Here is a 17,073-nt window from a genome sequence, read left to right on the forward strand (position 1 = left end):
CAAGTTCAGCCTTGCCACACTTCTGAGCATTGGTAATTCAGGCTCAAATTCGTGGTTTATGAGTTCTCAAGGCAGAACCCAACACCAAAACCAAAGAGCATCATCACTGACAGCAGCAATGGGCTGACAGACCCTGAAGAGGAGACACTTCTCACATAACAAACACAAATCTGCTTTCCCAGTAGCACCTCCTGGAACCAGTTTGATGTCACTGCCCACAGTCATGCACAGCTCTAAGGACAACAGAAGCTAAAGCTGTAACCCAGCCAAATATGTACATGCTCACCCTCAGGACTGCTCATGTAGACCAAGCACACAACTATGCTCTCCTCAGGGATGGAATTCTGCAGGGAAATGTGGGAAAGGCAGAAGGTAACCCCTCGGTGTGCAGTTTACCATGTCTGCCAAAGTAAACATTCCCATCTTTCCAGAAGGTCTTTAAGTTGCCAGCTGTCAAACTCTGTGTTTTATATCTCATCTAACACACGACAGCTACAGTAGCACAGAGCCCAAGGCACCACGAAGAAACATTACTTCTGTGCTGGCTTTGCAAAAGTAAAATTAAAAAATTAGAAAGAAATTATTAAGACACCTTTGAATTCAACACTTTCTGCCAGGATCTGGGATTCTCCTTGAAGGTCCCACACATAAATATTGGGTTATTTTGCAAGATCAATCAAGTTTACTTTCATATAGTCTCCCCTAAAGCCCTTCCTTAACTCATTACTAGAGGAAGCCATGCTCACAGGCATAGACAAGATCTCATATTTTCCTCTTTAATTAAAATGCACAAGATGAGGTTGATTCACCCTACATGGGCAGAATAAAGTGATGCCCACACACAAACCACTTATTCAGCCTCCTGCCTTCCCAGTACCAGGGGCTCAGACTGCACCAAAGACTAAATTCAGCCCATCTTGTGCTCAGCTTCCACATTATAAATAAAGAAACCCTATTGACCTAATCCTGCCTTCTTGCCACATTTAGCCAAAAAGTGACTCTTCTCTTGGGCCATTCAAGCATTCCAATGTTTTGCATTGTCTTCTAAGAGGTTCATCTTTTGAAGCTCAAACCACATGGCACAGCAACTGGGATTTGCTGAATTCTAATTTATGACACTCATGCAATAATTAAAATAAGTGGGTATAAGTCTGGCGTGCTGAGAAGAGGCAGCAAAACAGCTGTTAGTTATAAACTTCTTTAAAAAAGGATGTTTTATGAGCCTCATCACAAATATTCTTCACTCTTTCATAGAGACAGGAATAAAATACACGCATCAGCCATTCCCTACCGGGATTTTAATTCCTGCCCCACACAATGTGTTTTTGATCTTCAAACTGCCAATGCAAACTTTAATAGGAGTTGGCAAATCGAGGCGTTGGATGAAATAAATGGCAGAGACTCAAAACTCTCCAAACACCATTTCCATCACAACACGGGGCTCCTCAACCCCAAATTCAAGACCAAGGCTGACACAGTCGGCAGAGCTTTTACACTGGAAGCAAGTGAGCCACTGCCTGGGCCATTAGCAAAGCATTCCCAAATTAAGGTTGCTAATTTAAGTGCATCTCGGCTGGGTGAGGAGCCTAGATTCCTCATGGGAAGCTGCTGGCATGTCCCTTCAGAAAGGGTGAAGGTGGCATGCAAGCCAGGATGGGGCACGATGAGTGCCTTCTTCCAGTATAAAATTAGAGAATCATTTAGGTTGGAAAACCCCTCTAAGATCGAGGCCAACCATTAACCCAGCACTGCCAAGGCCACCACTAAATCAAGTGCCACATCCACACACATACTGCAACAATTCCCAGGATGTTTTTGAGTACATCAGTGCAATCTTGCTTAAAGGGCAGGGAAGGAACCCAGAAGGTCTTCAGACTGATGGTGGGGAGGGCACTGTGATACACCAGGTCCCCAGGTAAGAGGTGACAGTGGAGACAGTGGGGCACAGCTGCGATTCCACACACCTCCCTGAGCATCCTCTTGCACCCACAGCCGTGCTGCCCATCACGCTGAGGGTGTAAGTATTAGGAATCAGACAGGCACAGCTAGAAATCAGGATTATCTGGAGCTATCATGATTAACAGCACTGCAGATTTGGATGGGAAATTAAAGCTGGTGCCTCAGGGCTGAAGCACGTCTCTAACTATTAAAAACCAGAGTGAGGGGAAAAAGAAAAAAATATGTGGAAATAAAATTATCTCCCTTTTCCACTACAGGTCCCTGAAGGAGGTTTCTCTGCCTTGTAGCTTGTGATCAGATGAAAATTTTGGTGCAAGGCTCATAGAAATCTGTCCTGTTTGTGTCAACTTTTATATTCGCAGCCTTACAGCTTCACGGTTGTATAAGATGTTTTTGCACAGGTCTAACAGAATAAAACACATGAAAAATAATGCTGGAGCAATCACTGCTGATCACCCCCAGCCCCTAGAAAACACTGACCATGAAGTCACTTATCAGAATGGAAAGTCCATGCATAAAAATGTGTTTTATACAAGCACCCTACTTGTGACCTCTCATGGTTATGTATTAGAGCAAAGGCCTTTCCTGCAGAAGTTTAGCATAAGCTGCTAAATATTGCATGATATTTATTCATTATGGGCTCCATAAGTGAAGGAAAAATGTATGTCTTTTACCTTGAACACTTCCATTGGAAGAGGAAAATTTGCTGCATCATTAAGGGATTTTTCCAGAGCGCATTTCCACTCAGATATAGTCTTCAGAGAATAGATATCTAAAGCAAAAAAAAAAACAAAAACAACAAAAAAAAATCAAGAGGTGACTGTTTAGAGATCAGACATTTTTGAAATACTTAAGTTCTTATGTCATACAAATGGACAGTACAAGTGAAATGAACAGTCTGTATATTCCAAGTTGTACAGCATGGATAAATTCAACACAAAAGCAACTAGCAGGGACACACTGGAGGGATGATTTTGTTTTATATCCTGGAGTGAAACCCAGAAAAATGCACATCCTTCAATTACTGCAGAAGAAACGAGAATCGTATTATCTCATTACTTGAAAATAGCAAAAAACTCTCCTTTGATTTCTCAAAACACTTGATGGTTTCTAGTTTGAGGAGCCTCAGGTCTTCAGCCAATATTGGTTATATTTGAACAAAACAAACGTTATCTTTACTAAGGCTCCTGTTCATTGGAAGTGTTGGTTTGGTTTTAATTGCAGGATTGCAGGTGGGGGGAAGGTATGTGTGGGAAGAAACATTTCAGCTAAATCTCTACCCAGACACATTTTTTTTGGTACCTCGCTCAATCCAGAGCATCACACCAGTTCAAAGACTCACACTCATGAATTTCCATCATTATACTTTTAGGCAACATCTTTGTGCAGCTTCACATTGCTTTCAGTGGGTTTCTTTACACAGGTTTAATATTATTAAATCATTATATTAACAAGCCCTTTATGGTTCAGTGCAGTGAAATGACTATGAATCATCAAAGGAAACAATGTAGGAAATAATACTGTGATGAACATTACACTGGATTTACTTCTGCCCTAGAAAACATATTGTTATCTTGCACATAACAAGTTATTGCAGAACATTCATATCAAGGCCTTAAAGAGACAAGATAGGTAGATAGATTTCAACAATTATTAAAATGGAAATGAACATTTACTCAGTAATAAACCTGATATGGAGTGAACAGTGTGGAGCTTTTCTTTTGCCAGTTTGGCTTCACACAATTACATCACAGTTCAATTTGGTCCAATTTGCATTTAAATTCTGTACATCTAACAAGCATACATATTTACTAGCTAGCAAAGATTTACTGCTGTATCTTACAATTCTGAAGGAGGAAATAAAAAATACGTACAAAAAAAAAAAGGAATTGGCAAGCACTGTTTCCACCTTGCTCTGATGGTACAAGGGAATTTTATGCTCAGGACTTTACAGATTTAAGACCTTATCAAAACAGGATTTGCGGAATCACTCACTGGAAGTGGATGTATTTATACTTCCACTATATCAAATCTCCCTACTTCAGAACAGACATCAAGGATATGCATATGAATTTAAACACCCTTAAAGGGAAATGTTAACCTTTCGGGGCAGCATTTTTAATTCCTCAGCTGTCTGGTTATTAATGGCAATATAGATTTCAAGCCTTTGTTTGCAGCATGTGCAGCGGTCACAAGTGTTAAGAAGTGCCCTCTTTATCTAATTGTTGGTTATTTTACAGCCCTGTTTCTCCACTTCTCCCTTACTTGCAGGAGCTCTGATCAACTTGAAGCGCAGGCAGGGGAACGACTCACCCTGTTTCTTTTTGGTTTAAATGATGCCAAACAGGGAAAGACTCAACACAATATGATTTTGCCCCATGCTGCAGCCTGCCTGTTGTTTCAACCAACAAAAGGTCTGAGTTAAAGAAAACCCTGCCTGATGCCTCCCTGCTGGAAACAGACCCTCATTATCTATTGTGATGGCAGTGAAGCACAGGAAAGAAACAAGTGGCATTTTGGGCAACTGTGCTCAAAATCAGTGAAAAAAAGCAGCAACTTCTTTAAGCAGTGTCAACAAACATCAATACAGAGGCAACTCCAGTGCTTTCAATAACCAGCAAGGAATATCATATGCGCATTTAATTAGTTGCAGATCACTTATGCTGGCGAGTATATGGACACTAAATTGCACGGTTAAAAGAGCATAAAGCATTTTATTTAAGTGCTAGGGTTGCAGGTAATTGAACCAAGTGTACTGTGTCAATTTGTATTAAGGTTAACAAGTAGTGAGCAATTAAAACAACTGGCAATTTGTCTTTAAACAGAAAGTAACATAAAATGAGACGATCTCGTCCTGCATGAACAGCTGAGCTAAGACCATCAGCAGCTCTGTGTCAAGCAGCCTCTGCCAATTTTCACTAGCAAGAAGGTTTATTTGGGATTCAGATATACAACTGAAGGAGAAGACAAGCTATGACCCCTTTGCTTTGGTTAAACGGGCTCATGAGACATACAAAGTCCCTGGAAGCTGCCATTTGAAGAAGACAGACAGAATCACAGCATGGTTTGCGTTGGAAGGGACCTTAAAGATTATCTTGTTCCAACCCCCTAAGGACCTCTTGCACATTCTTGTACATTAAGTGGGTGTTAGGAAGTGAAAGGCTTCAGGAAGGAGACCTCTCTACCCAAAATACTGTATATGTTTGGATCCATGGGATCTCCTCTATCTGAGATGCTCTGCATCTCAAAAGACTGCCCTCAAACTGCTCTGTAAGATGAAACCCACCTGACATATCCCCAAAGGTGGATCAACAGGGAAAAATCACAGCTCAGACATAAAGGGAAATAAAGCTGAGGGTGGATATGCAGCATCCAAGTTAAGGGCAGGCAAAGCACTGTCTGAGGCTCAGAACTGATGTATAACTGAACATCCTTGTTTGACAGCAAGGGAACACACAGCCTGATTTGGGAGGAGCTGCATGTCCTCAACATCTTGTCAGAGGAGATTCACAACAGCTTTGATATATAGTCTAAGGCTGTTCCTGTTATCAACCAAAGAGTCAGAAGTTAAAAATTTAGACAACCAGGTCTGTGTTCATTGGTTTCAAACCCCCCGAGTAAGAAAAGTAGGCTTATGAAGATGTCATTTCATCTTACCTATGTAGACACATCTCAAGCATCCCCTTTTCTCCACCCATCATAAAGAGAAAGCAATTGCTCATGCTGAACTGTATTTTGTGTCTACACTACAGCAGGTGAAACTAATCCCTGGTGTGTAAAAACCAACATACTGCCCATAGACTCTCTCCTTCCTAAGAAGGTCCACACCAGGTCTTTTAAACAAAGGTCTTTCTAGTCCAAATCCTCTTTAACATAGAAGTAACTAGCAAGCATGTAAGCAGGCAAGGATGTATCCCTGGCCACTGGTCTTTAGGAAACTGCATTCTTTGCCAGTTTGTGTAGTAGCTTCATCCTTGAGTTTCTTTAGTGCTTTCTGCTGCCAGCATCTCATCCTCATAACTCTCTACTGCTTCCCTGCCTGCTTGCTCCAAGATTCTTTTTGCAGACACTTTAATTTGAAACAGATCCCCCAAGACCAGCCACTTGGCTCTTTTTTTCTCTCTTCTTCCTCTGATTTAATGTCTCATACACTTTACTCATCCATTGCTTCATAAGTATGTAGATGTTATGCGGATATCAAATGGCTGATATACTCCACTATATCAGAAGTGGAAAAACTGGCATTCCTGCCTCTGGAAACTCATCAGGTTCCCATTTCTGACTGGCTACTCCCTCAGTGCAGAGTCTGACAACTGCATAGACCAGAAGGAGGTAATCTAAGAAAGATCCTTAAGGGCAGTGTTCAGGAGAGGATTTGTTTGAAAACGGGTTCAGACCAGAAAGGTCTTTTCTCAGCAAACTCCTATGAGACCCAACTTTAGGACATGGGAAGTAATGACCACCTATTTAAGTCAATGGAAGTCAGGAAGAAGATCTGGGCATTGAATTCATTAATAACAACACTCACTAAAAATTGAATGAGCAGAAAAATGCCAAGGAGAGGAAACATGTATCAGATGAAGACAGATGAGAACAAGAGAGAGAAATTTCAAAAGCAGTTAATCCAGGAGAGGGGATTCCCTGGTTTCACAGAAATGTAACTTCAGCAAATAAAGAGTCCAGTAACAAGTGTAAAGACAAGCGAAAAAAAAAAAAATGAAAAGAAAAAGGAAGGGGGTGTATGGAATCCATAGGGAAGGAAGCACAACAATAAAATGAGGAAAAAAGGACAAAAGGAGGAAAGAGCAGAAAGTGAATGAAATAAACAAAGAGGAAGCACAAATCTCCTTCGGGTCATTTCTCTATTGATTCATCGAACCTATACAGGCCAAGAGGGCTCAAAGGCAGGCAAGGGGAAAGTGTTCCTCTTTAACACAAATACAAAGTTACAGAGTAAGCAACATTCATGATCTCCTGCATTCCCATCTAATTTAGAAGTGATGGGGAACATTGATTCCTATCTATCAGTGAAGAAAAACACAGGTTTCCAAAAAAGCATTCAAGAGCCAAGTCCTAGACAAACTTGTGGGCACGATGATTGCATGGATGGGGGTGAACTCTCTGAACCAGGTGTGATGGGCAGAAGCCACATCAGAAATATCCTCCCAAAGGAGGGCTACCTTTCTGTTGCCATTACTCATGGTAAAACATCACCAACAGCACAATGGATATGAGGCACAGACCTGCACGAGCTGTTCACCTACACAGGAAAAGGTGGCTCAATTTCTGATCCCAGACTGGCTCAGCTGCAGTCCCAATCCCTCCCCATTAAAGCTGGTTTGAACACTAAACTCAACCCTAAAGAGTTTTTCTCCAAGCTGTGATCTCCCAATGTTGCATACCGTCTGACAGATATGCAAAAACCTCACTTCCTTGCAGAAAATGCAGGGAAAAAAAAATCTGTGGTATTTTAAATCTGAAGGATCCCATCTACCTTTACTCAAAGGAGTAAGGTTATATGGCCAGCTCAAATGCCAGGCTGGATGGGGCTTGGAATAACCTGGTCCAGTGGAAAGCGTCCCTGCCCACGGTAAGAGGGTTGGAACTAGATGATCTTTAAGGTCCCTCCCAACCCAAACCATTCCAGGATTCCATGATTTTCTCAGCTTATAGCAGAGGACCCCTCGATGAGCAGTTTCACACGGACAGGCAGACAAACCCAGCACTCTCACTGCACTTTCTGACTGCATTGAGACCACGAGGGTCTCAAAACACTTTCTCCAGCCCTGGGAAATTTCATGGAGGTCTACTGATACCCAAGAGAAATGTGTGTGGCCATGGAAAGACACATGGGAAAGAGGTCTTTGGTTGAGGGGAAAGCAAATGGTGAGTATATGGTGAGAGGTATCGCCTAGGACTTCATTAGGACAGCAGAGGACTGGTTCCCAGTGAGGCCTCCCTCAGGATGCTTAAATTATGGCCAGAAAGACCTGGCCCCCAAAACACCACTGAAAAGGGCTGGACAAACAGGCACATATCCTTGGACTATCCCTACCAGCTCTGCTTCTTGGTGAAAAACTGCACAAACTGCTTTGAATGGACACTGCATCCTTCCAGGAGTGAGCTAGAAGTAAACCGAATTTATTAAATAAATTTAATAGAGTTTACCTGACCCACTTTGAATCCAAATCAGATGGCTCTCACGTTGCCACATGTGTCACAGATACAAACTACTGACAAAGCAACGTGAACACTGGAGAAGCAGAAACGGTTGCACAAGTATCTCAAAACATCAGCGAATGTCAAAAAGGAAGGTAATATTTTTAGGAGGCTCTTTACCTGCAGGTGGGTCCATTCTGTATTTATTCTCTTGACACCAACCGACTGGTCGAAGTCTGCAATCCAAGTAAAACAACCACTGGTCATAGGATTCAGTCTCCTCCAATCCCACATAGCGAAGGCGTAATCTTCCTCCAACATTTTCAACCACACTAACTATCCAGTACTGAAAGGGATTCTGGGAATCCTGCAGCTCTATTAAGGAATCAACTGTAATGAGGTCTACAGGGTTTTTTCCTCGCAGAGGCTGTTTGAATAGAAGCAAAACTCCTTATTTTAAACTTTATTTGAAGACTTCTCAAGGAAACAGATGACAGCAGAAGATTATTTTTGTTTTTCACACCATCATCCAAGCGATCAGCAAACAGTCTGTTCTTCTTCTATTTTACCCAATGTCTTCCAAGTGCAAATTCAGAAGTAAAACAGAAAACAACAGTTGTGCTAATTTCTCAATCGACATCATCAACAACAACAAAAAAAGGAATAATAAAAGGTGGAACAGCTCATAAGGCACACCCACTTGGGATGCTCCTGAACAACTCAAAGGATTTCAAACCAAGTTCTCATTGACTGCAGTTGATAAGAACCAATCACAGGACTGGACCCTGCCATTTACCTAAAAGATGACCACTTTGGGCATTACCCTGAAATTTCACTCTGTGTGCTCATCTTTTCCACCAAAGGGTTTATCTCATTCCTACCGGCACGGGGAGTAAATGATTCCCCACAGCCACGGATCCAAGAGTCTGTGGTGGTTATTCCAAAGCTCAAAGCCAAGAGCAGGTGGTCTTAGGATCAGCTTAAGTGGTCTTAGGATCAAAGGCCAAGGCCCACAGGATTTGCTGGGTCAAGCCACCATGCCCAAGAAATCCCAGTGGCTGAGGTTATTTGCTTCCATTTAGTATTTTCTGTGATCCCGGGTTTGCAACCATTTACACATGGGTGTAACTTTACACCTGCAAAGCTGCCAACCACAGGCATTAAAAAACCATGAGATGCTTTACAGAATGACACCTTTGGGGCTCTGTTTTTGTTTTGTGACTCTGACATCTGGTTAGATTTCTTATTTTTTATTAAAAGCAAGTTTGAATTCTTATGCAATGTCTCGATTCCAGGGCTTTAAGAGCAGCATTAAAAAGACCCCAAGATTTGGAAGCATTGCTCCCCATAGGAGACGCTAAGCAAAGACAAAATATATTGAAAACAAGGACTTTTTTCTTTTCCTGTGTGTTCGTCCTACTTTTACTTAATTAAACAATATAAACCTCTCACATTACTTTTAAAAATATTAATACTGTAAATCAGAGTCAGTCCAGGATGGTTCTTTCTAGTAGTGGCTACAAAACAAAATAGGGAGATAGCCTTATTTTTAAAAAAGTTCCTTTTTCTGTTGAATTTCAAAAATATTCAGAATTTTGAGAAGCGACTGATTTTCATACATCTCTCTTTATCCAAAAATGTAGGCAACAGAATGAAAATGTGATAAAAAATGTAATTAAAATTTTCTAAAACCTTATTACACGTACAATCTTAACCAGCTTCATGACTAATAGATATTTCTCAGAACAACATATTTGCTATTATAAGCTACTTTACAGTGTAAGCTACAAGCATCTGTATAATCTCTTCAAATATTATTTTATGGTAAAATGCAGCGTCAAAATTTAATAATATAATAGAAATCCACTTTAATGTGGGGTTTTTTTTTTCCTCTCACACAACTGCTTCATTGCAACAAAACATTCTTTAATAGGAAACGATGGTGTAACGATTTAACTTATTATAATAAATCCCTGGCAGTATCAAAGTGAATATTGCCTCTCTGATTTGTGTGCTAAATTTTAAGCCAAGGGGTTGTCACTTACCCCACGAGAACTGAATGGCTAAGATTAATAATCAGCTTGCATGAAATATTAACATTTACCATAATGCAAGAACTCTTGATATGCATAGCCAGCATGTAGAAAAAAATGTTTAAAAGTAGCACTACATATTGATTTAACAGAGTAACAACAATCTGCAGCACTCAACAACAGCAAATCTGTCAACAGGGGCCAACATGCATCGCACGACACAGACAGTACTGAGCACATAAAACACCAGAAGAGGGTCAGAAACTGTTTCAAGTCAACACAACGTTTTCTCTCTCTGCATTTCTGCCTGGGGCTACCTCTTTTCTCTGCCTGAGGAGAGGCTTGGAATACACCAGAGATGGGGGTTGGACACCATCAGCTTCTTGCATATGCCAGCTGGGAGTGGTCCAGGAATGGGGATGCAGCAGGACATGGATTATTTGGGGTGTGCAAGGGCTGTTCATCTCTCAGACTGGCAGGGGGTGGGCAGGGGAATCCCTAATGGTAAACTATTAATTCTCCCTGCCAGGCACCTCATACTGCACAGGCACATGGAAAAGGGATGCAGCCGTAGCTGGTGGAAGTGATCAGGGACAAAATGATCAAAAATGGTGCTTGGATGCAGACTTGCTTCCCAAAAGGCAAAATGAGTGCTTACACTAAGGTAAACCACCTGTATGCCTTCACTCTCAGCCTAGAGAGGGGCAGAGAGAATGATCTCCTGCAGGACCATCTGTCACCTCTCCAAATGCTCCCACTGCATTCACATGAGAGCAGGGGAGGCCTCGATGGAAAAGGCACTCTCGTACCACAGTTTCAAGGTGAATCTGTAGGATTTTGGTCCAGGATCTGAAGGAACACTGAGGCTGCCCCAACTGCAAGTCACCCCTTGAATATGCTGCACAAAGTGGACTCTTGGCTTTATGGGTGCATCTAAAAACAGACTCTTCTGCTCTTCAGACCACTGATGCCTGAGGCCACCTCTCCCAGCTTCCTTGCTAAATGTCCTTAGGGGAGCTCCTTCCACATACACATAAACCTGACAGTGCTCCCCATCAACCTACTAAAACCCCCTCTCCTCCAACCTGTGTCACAAGATCACAGAATGGTTTGGGTTGGATGACCTTAAAGGTCATCTCATTCCATGGGCAGGGACACCTTCCCTTAGACCAGGTTGCTTAAGGCACCATCCAACCTGGCCTTGAACACTTCCATGGATGGGGCAGGGATGATTTGAAAGCTCAGGTCACTGCTTTGGTGGATCTAATGGGGCACTGAAGGGCTGCATCCTCCTTCCTATGGGTCCCCTACATGCTCTCCTTCCCACCCAGTCTCTTTTGAGTACCCAGCTTTCTAAGTACCACCCTCCACTCAAAGGCCAAAACAAACTACCCATCATCACTGGGTCAGAAGCAGAACCAGCAGAGTCAAGGCAACGTTGCCACTGACTTTTGGCCAGTTCTGGCTCAGATCCCAGTGAGATGGCACACAGACAAACCAGGAGCAAACACTGCTGCAGCACTCACACCACGACACCGTATGGAGAGGAACTGCAATCTAATACATACACCTTCCAGCAAATTGGCGGGAGCCGTCCGGGCGCCGGTCAAATCGTGGATGAGAAACTCCGTCCAGTCCATGTATTTCTCTTTGATTGCTGGGGAAAGAGGAGGAAAGAAAAGAAATGCTTAGCACAGCAGACTGCAACGATTTGCCATGTGTATGTCACGCAAAGGACTTGACATGTTTCTTAAGAAGCAATTCTTCACTGCGAGAGGGGGGAGACACTGGCACAGGTTGCCCAGAGAAGCTGTGGATTCCCCATCCCTTCAAGTGTTCAAGACCAGGTTGGATGGGGCTCTGAGCAACCTGGTCTAGTGGAAGGTGTCCCTGCCCATGGCAGGGGGTTGGAACCAGATGGTCATTAAGGTCCTTCCAACCCAAACCATTCAGTGATTCAGTGATTTTAGAAACATCTCCTTGGGGTTTAAAAGCTCTAAACCTCTGGATACAATTGCAATTCAGACCAGGAGAAAAGCTGGTTTGTTGTCCAGACCCTTGGGCAACCTGTGCACACAGCTAAATCCCAAAGTAAGGGAAAGTGTTGCTCCACTGTAGTCACTGACAGTGATTTACAACACGGTGGCTTATCATTTCCATCTCTCCCATTCAAAATTGGCCACTGTTTGTGTAACTGCTCGTTTCCTGCTTATCACATAGACTAAGGTGTGATTTATAAAGTCTCTTTGTATGTTCAGTAATGACCTCTGAGGGGAAAAAAAAAACCTGTGCAAACTTTCAATTCCTTGACAGGAAATCAGAAACTCCAGGTGCTTTCCCCACAAAGCAGAAAAATCACCCCTGAGAACATCATATATCAGCTGTTGAGTCAATACACTTTCAAGAAGAAAGACTTAAGGAATTTATCAGGAACTTCTGTTACATTTAGAAAAAACTAAGTAATTTCTGAGCTAAATATTGTAAGTTTGGGTTACTTTAGGACATGTATCCACAAATTTTTAAAAGATTTGAACTGAAATATATAAAAGTTGCCTCCAGGATTCCAATTCTGGGTCAGTTTCAGTTGAAACAGGTAAAAGTTGTGTACCAAAAGGCAGTAATTCAGCAAATGTCAGCTTCAGAGATACAGATGCCTCTTCAAATGCATTGTGCATTTGCAATCAGAAATCAAGAAATCAGACTTTAATTCCACCTGACTGTAAATGGGAATTAAATTACATCGGACACATTACTCTCTCCCCCAAAAAATCTTACTTATGTGTGAGAGAACAAACAGGGATATAGTTATGTTGTTAACTTAACAACACCTACAGAAAGGAAAAATCATAAGCATTTGAACATGTCAACATTTCCTCTCAATAAAAAACTGGATATATGGTTTAAAGACCATTCCCCCATGTATGCAATCCATACAGCTGGGCACGGATAAAGACTGCAGCCATGCCCAGCAGACCTTACCTCAACCTCATTTCTCACTTCTGCTCCTTCCCCAAAAGCCAGTTCTACCAACTTGAACTATACATCCAGTTCATAGTTCTAAATTACTTTAGAAGTGCATTTAAAAGTATTTAAAATTACCAAACCATGAAGTGCTGGACTTGAGCCTCCATAAAATAACACTTGAACTTGCCTGGAACCATTCTAAGTCTTTTACAGCACTGATTGTGCATGATTTCCAGGAGATTTATGTCCCTTGCATTATTTAAGAGGGAAGAATAGCCTGAGAAGAAATGGTTTGGACATGACACTTTGTCTCTCAACACTCCTGTTGAGTACACATCATCAGTTCTTGTCCACCTACATCAGGATAAAGAAAATAAGCTTAATTTTGGCATCAGTGAGAAGATAGTAGTAATTGTTGTACTGAATGAGACCAGAGTCCCTCTAGCTCAGGCTTCTGCCTCTTTCTGTGAACAGTACTGGGTGCAGCATAGAAAGGTGTAAGTTGAACTTGATTTTGGCTCATACCCACAAAGTTGTCAGCCAAATTTTGAATGCCAGAGCTTCACTCCTAAGGAATGACAAATGTGATGAAAAGAACACAGTTCAAACTTTCAAAGCTGGCAGGAGTCGGGGGGGGGGAATGGGATTTTTGAAGTTGACAACAGATTTCAGGGTTTTTCCATTTCCAGATGCCCAGTTTGAGATGTCTTAGCAGTGCCCGACTCACAGATCTTCCTCTCTGTCAGCACACAGTTTGAAATCTAAATAAGATGGTGCCCCTCTCCCCACTCAGATCTGGATTGGAGGCTTCAAAGTCCAAAAGTGCCAATGTGACCTTTGTTTTCAGATTCAGACTTTGTTTTCAGCTTTTTAGACTCAGATGAAAAAAAAAACCAACAGGCTATTCTCAGTTTCTGGTTGGTTTCAGAGCTATTCTCCCCACACAAATCTAATTTCTAAGGTTTTGCTTTATTTTATTCTGCTCTTGCAGTGTAGATAATGTGACTCTGAAAAGCTCTGAGAGACAATAAACTGCACTGGAAGTTTAAGAAACAGGGATTTGTACCATCTTCTGTGCCTGTAGAGCACAATCAGCCTTCTCAGTTCTACAGTTCAAGTCACTACAATGCAAACATTAATTTTTAGTAGTAATGAAGTGAATCTGAACCATCACGATACCTATAAAAGCTTTGGAGGACCAAGCAAAATGTTAAACAAGAATATTCAAACTAAGGAAAATCAGCTGCATAAATAAGAATAGCTGTCAGTTTAATGCTTGGGTGCCCAACCTGAGCATCCATCTCCAGGAATGCCAGTGTTTCTCTGGCATATCACACTCAGCACCTGTGAACTGAAGCACTGAACTTTCAACCACTAAATCACATTTTCGTTTGTGGAGAAGACTCAACTGAACCTCTCCTACTGCAGACAGGCTGGGAGAACTCTGCTTTTAGAGCTCATCTGCAGCTGGCTGCCCAACCATGGGATGGGAAGGTGTCCAGGACAAAGGATCCTGTTCCATGGTGACTTAAACTCCACTAGTATTGCTATTTTCAAAACACTTTTTTCCTGTCCTAAATAATTTCAGAGAGTCAGGAGTGGTCCATGAGGTTAAGATATCCATGTTTTCTCTACATTTCAATACATCCATCTTCCCAAGAGAACTCTGTGAGCTCCTACCCAGAAACTGCAAAGATGTGTAGTGATAGGACAAGAGGGAATGGTCTTAAGCTGGAGAAGGGCAGGTTTAGATTAGATATTAGGAAGTTCTTTATGCAGAGAGTGGTGAGGCTCTGGAACAGGTTGTCCAGACAGGTTGTGGACTCCCCATCCCTGGAAATGTTCAAGGCCAGGTTGGATGGGGCTCTGAGCAACTTGGGATAGTGGAAGGTGCCCCTGCCCAAGAGAGGGGTTCAGCACGAGATGAGCTTCAAGATCCCTTCCAACCTAAACTATTCTATGATTCTATAATCTGAATACATCTCTGGGATCTCAGCTAATGCCTGTGGTGCTGCGGGAGGAAGGGGAAACACTCAAGAAATAAAGCAGAAGAAACCTCCTCGTCAAATCCTTGCAAAGAGAACCATTTCATACAGGAAGGTGGGTCCTTCTACAAAAGCCAAAAGCTACGGAGGAAAAAAACGTGTCCTTCAAACCTTCAAATAGAAACACGCCGAAGGAGCCCCCTCCAAACAAAAAGTGTCATGTGCAGAAGCAGCATTTTACAAGAGCATGATTAACGTCACCATAATTCATGCTCTTACTGAGCTCTTACTGCAAATGGTGTTAAGAAATCTGCATAGTAAGAAAGTCCCTGGTATTTATGCCTGGCTGACATAGGAGGAAACATCTCTAATTCTCTGCAATCCAGGGAGCTGACGAAACCGGGAAGAAGAGTTTCACCAATGCATAAAATCCCCTCCAAGTACCAAAATCTACTGTCCCTTTGCACACTCACCCTTCCCTCACCAGACACAGCTCATTTGTGAAGATGGAACCTCAGAAAGGGACTGTTACCACAATGGGGCACCAAATAGCCCCAATGACAAGAAAGGATTTGAGATATTCCAGTTATATTGAGGTTACTTTGGCAATTATATCTTAAGCAGTGATGGGTTGCCTGATGAAGACAGCAACATAATCACACTGGCTGGTCCTCTAGAGCAGGAGGAAAAAGGAGATCTAAGACAAAGCTTGACCAAAAGAGTTCTAATAGCATTTTGAGCACCAAACCCATCTTAGTGCCAGTCTCATAGTCCTGCACAGGGTCTGCTGTGCACAGAAAGGACCAAGACAAGCCTGGTTTGAGATCCTGGGGGCCAACTGCCATCACATTTATCATGGTGAGAGGCCATGATTCAAGAGAAACAGAGACACGGCAGCAGAAAATAAGACTCAGTTTAATAATCTCACTGATGCAATGGCCACTGTGTGAGGTGAATGGAATTATTAAACATTAGATAAACCAGACAGGAGACAGGTACTAGCAACACTCTCACCGTGGAAAAAGCATCAGTCAGAGCTTGCACCAGATTAGCCACAGTACAGCCCAAACAAAAGGCATGCCCTGCACAAAATGATGCTTCCAAAATGCCAATGCTCTCACAACTGCTTCTCTTTCCTGGTCTAGCAGCAACACCACAGCTCTGTCTGAGCTGCAGCTTGTGCACGCAGATGTGCCTGTTTCCTTTGGATTGGGTTCAGTTCCTCTTGGAGCCACTGCAGGTGGTTGTTTTAACACCTCTGCAGCTCCAAGGCCAAAGGCTTTAAAGCATCTCCCTGACATAAAAATGCCACAGAACCACCTGCCTTAGAGCCAAGCAGCCCAGAGCAGAGGCCAGATCTGCATGTTGTGGAGCCAAAGTGAATCCATCACAGAGCCAGTAGCTCTGCTCCAGATCACACTCACGCAGGACTAACTGCACAGAGAGGAAAATCCATCTGGATCTAGACCACTACACAAAGACCTGAAAGAGATCCCACATTTCCCTCTCCAACTCCCCGGGAGCAGTTGTAGTGATGCACCAGTTCCCAGACTCAGCACTGGGTTGGTAAAGGCTGAGCCCAGGCTTTGCCTCCTCCTAAGAGACCTCGGTGAAATTGTCCACACCTGGAAAAGTAAAAAACAAGTCTCTGCAGCTCCCTGCCTTCGTGTCTTGCACAGGAAAATGCAAAGCCCCCCTGCCTCCTTCCATGAAAAATACTCATTTCAGAGAGCACCTTCTATTTTGGCAAATATTGCGGTGGAACCTTAAATTACAAAGAAAAAGGACCCTTCCACATTAAGACTGTATTTACTACTGCAGAAGTCACAGTACAGGTGATAAAAGTGAGCTCCCCTTCCACAGGGCTGAACTCCATCACAAAACAGATTGCACCCAATATCCCTCAAATAACAGTAACTCTTCCCACTTCTTTCTCCACTCAATTCAGCCTGCCTCGACCTCCCTGCCTCCCA

General features: G+C 42.6%; 1 protein-coding gene across 3 annotated transcripts in view; it reads right to left on the bottom strand.

The window, feature by feature from the left end:
- SFMBT2 (Scm like with four mbt domains 2) overlaps positions 1-17,073 on the bottom strand; it is a 116,071-nt gene that overhangs the window by 56,197 nt on the left and 42,801 nt on the right. For 2 of the 3 annotated variants that reach the window (XM_027739947.2, XM_027739946.2), the window contains exons 5-7: positions 11,720-11,808; positions 8,299-8,545; positions 2,634-2,731 (exon numbers count right to left, since the gene is read on the bottom strand). In XM_027739947.2, the coding sequence (XP_027595748.1) occupies positions 2,634-2,731; positions 8,299-8,545; positions 11,720-11,808 (434 nt within the window). Of the gene's footprint in view, positions 1-2,633; positions 2,732-8,298; positions 8,546-11,719; positions 11,809-17,073 lie in introns of those variants that run through there. The other variant, XM_039383486.1, reaches the window with a different exon arrangement.

The sequence above is a fragment of the Pipra filicauda genome, unplaced genomic scaffold (assembly GCF_003945595.2).
Source record: "Pipra filicauda isolate LSUMZ 115617 unplaced genomic scaffold, ASM394559v2 scaffold311_size1313980_pilon, whole genome shotgun sequence".
Lineage (NCBI taxonomy): Eukaryota > Metazoa > Chordata > Aves > Passeriformes > Pipridae > Pipra > Pipra filicauda.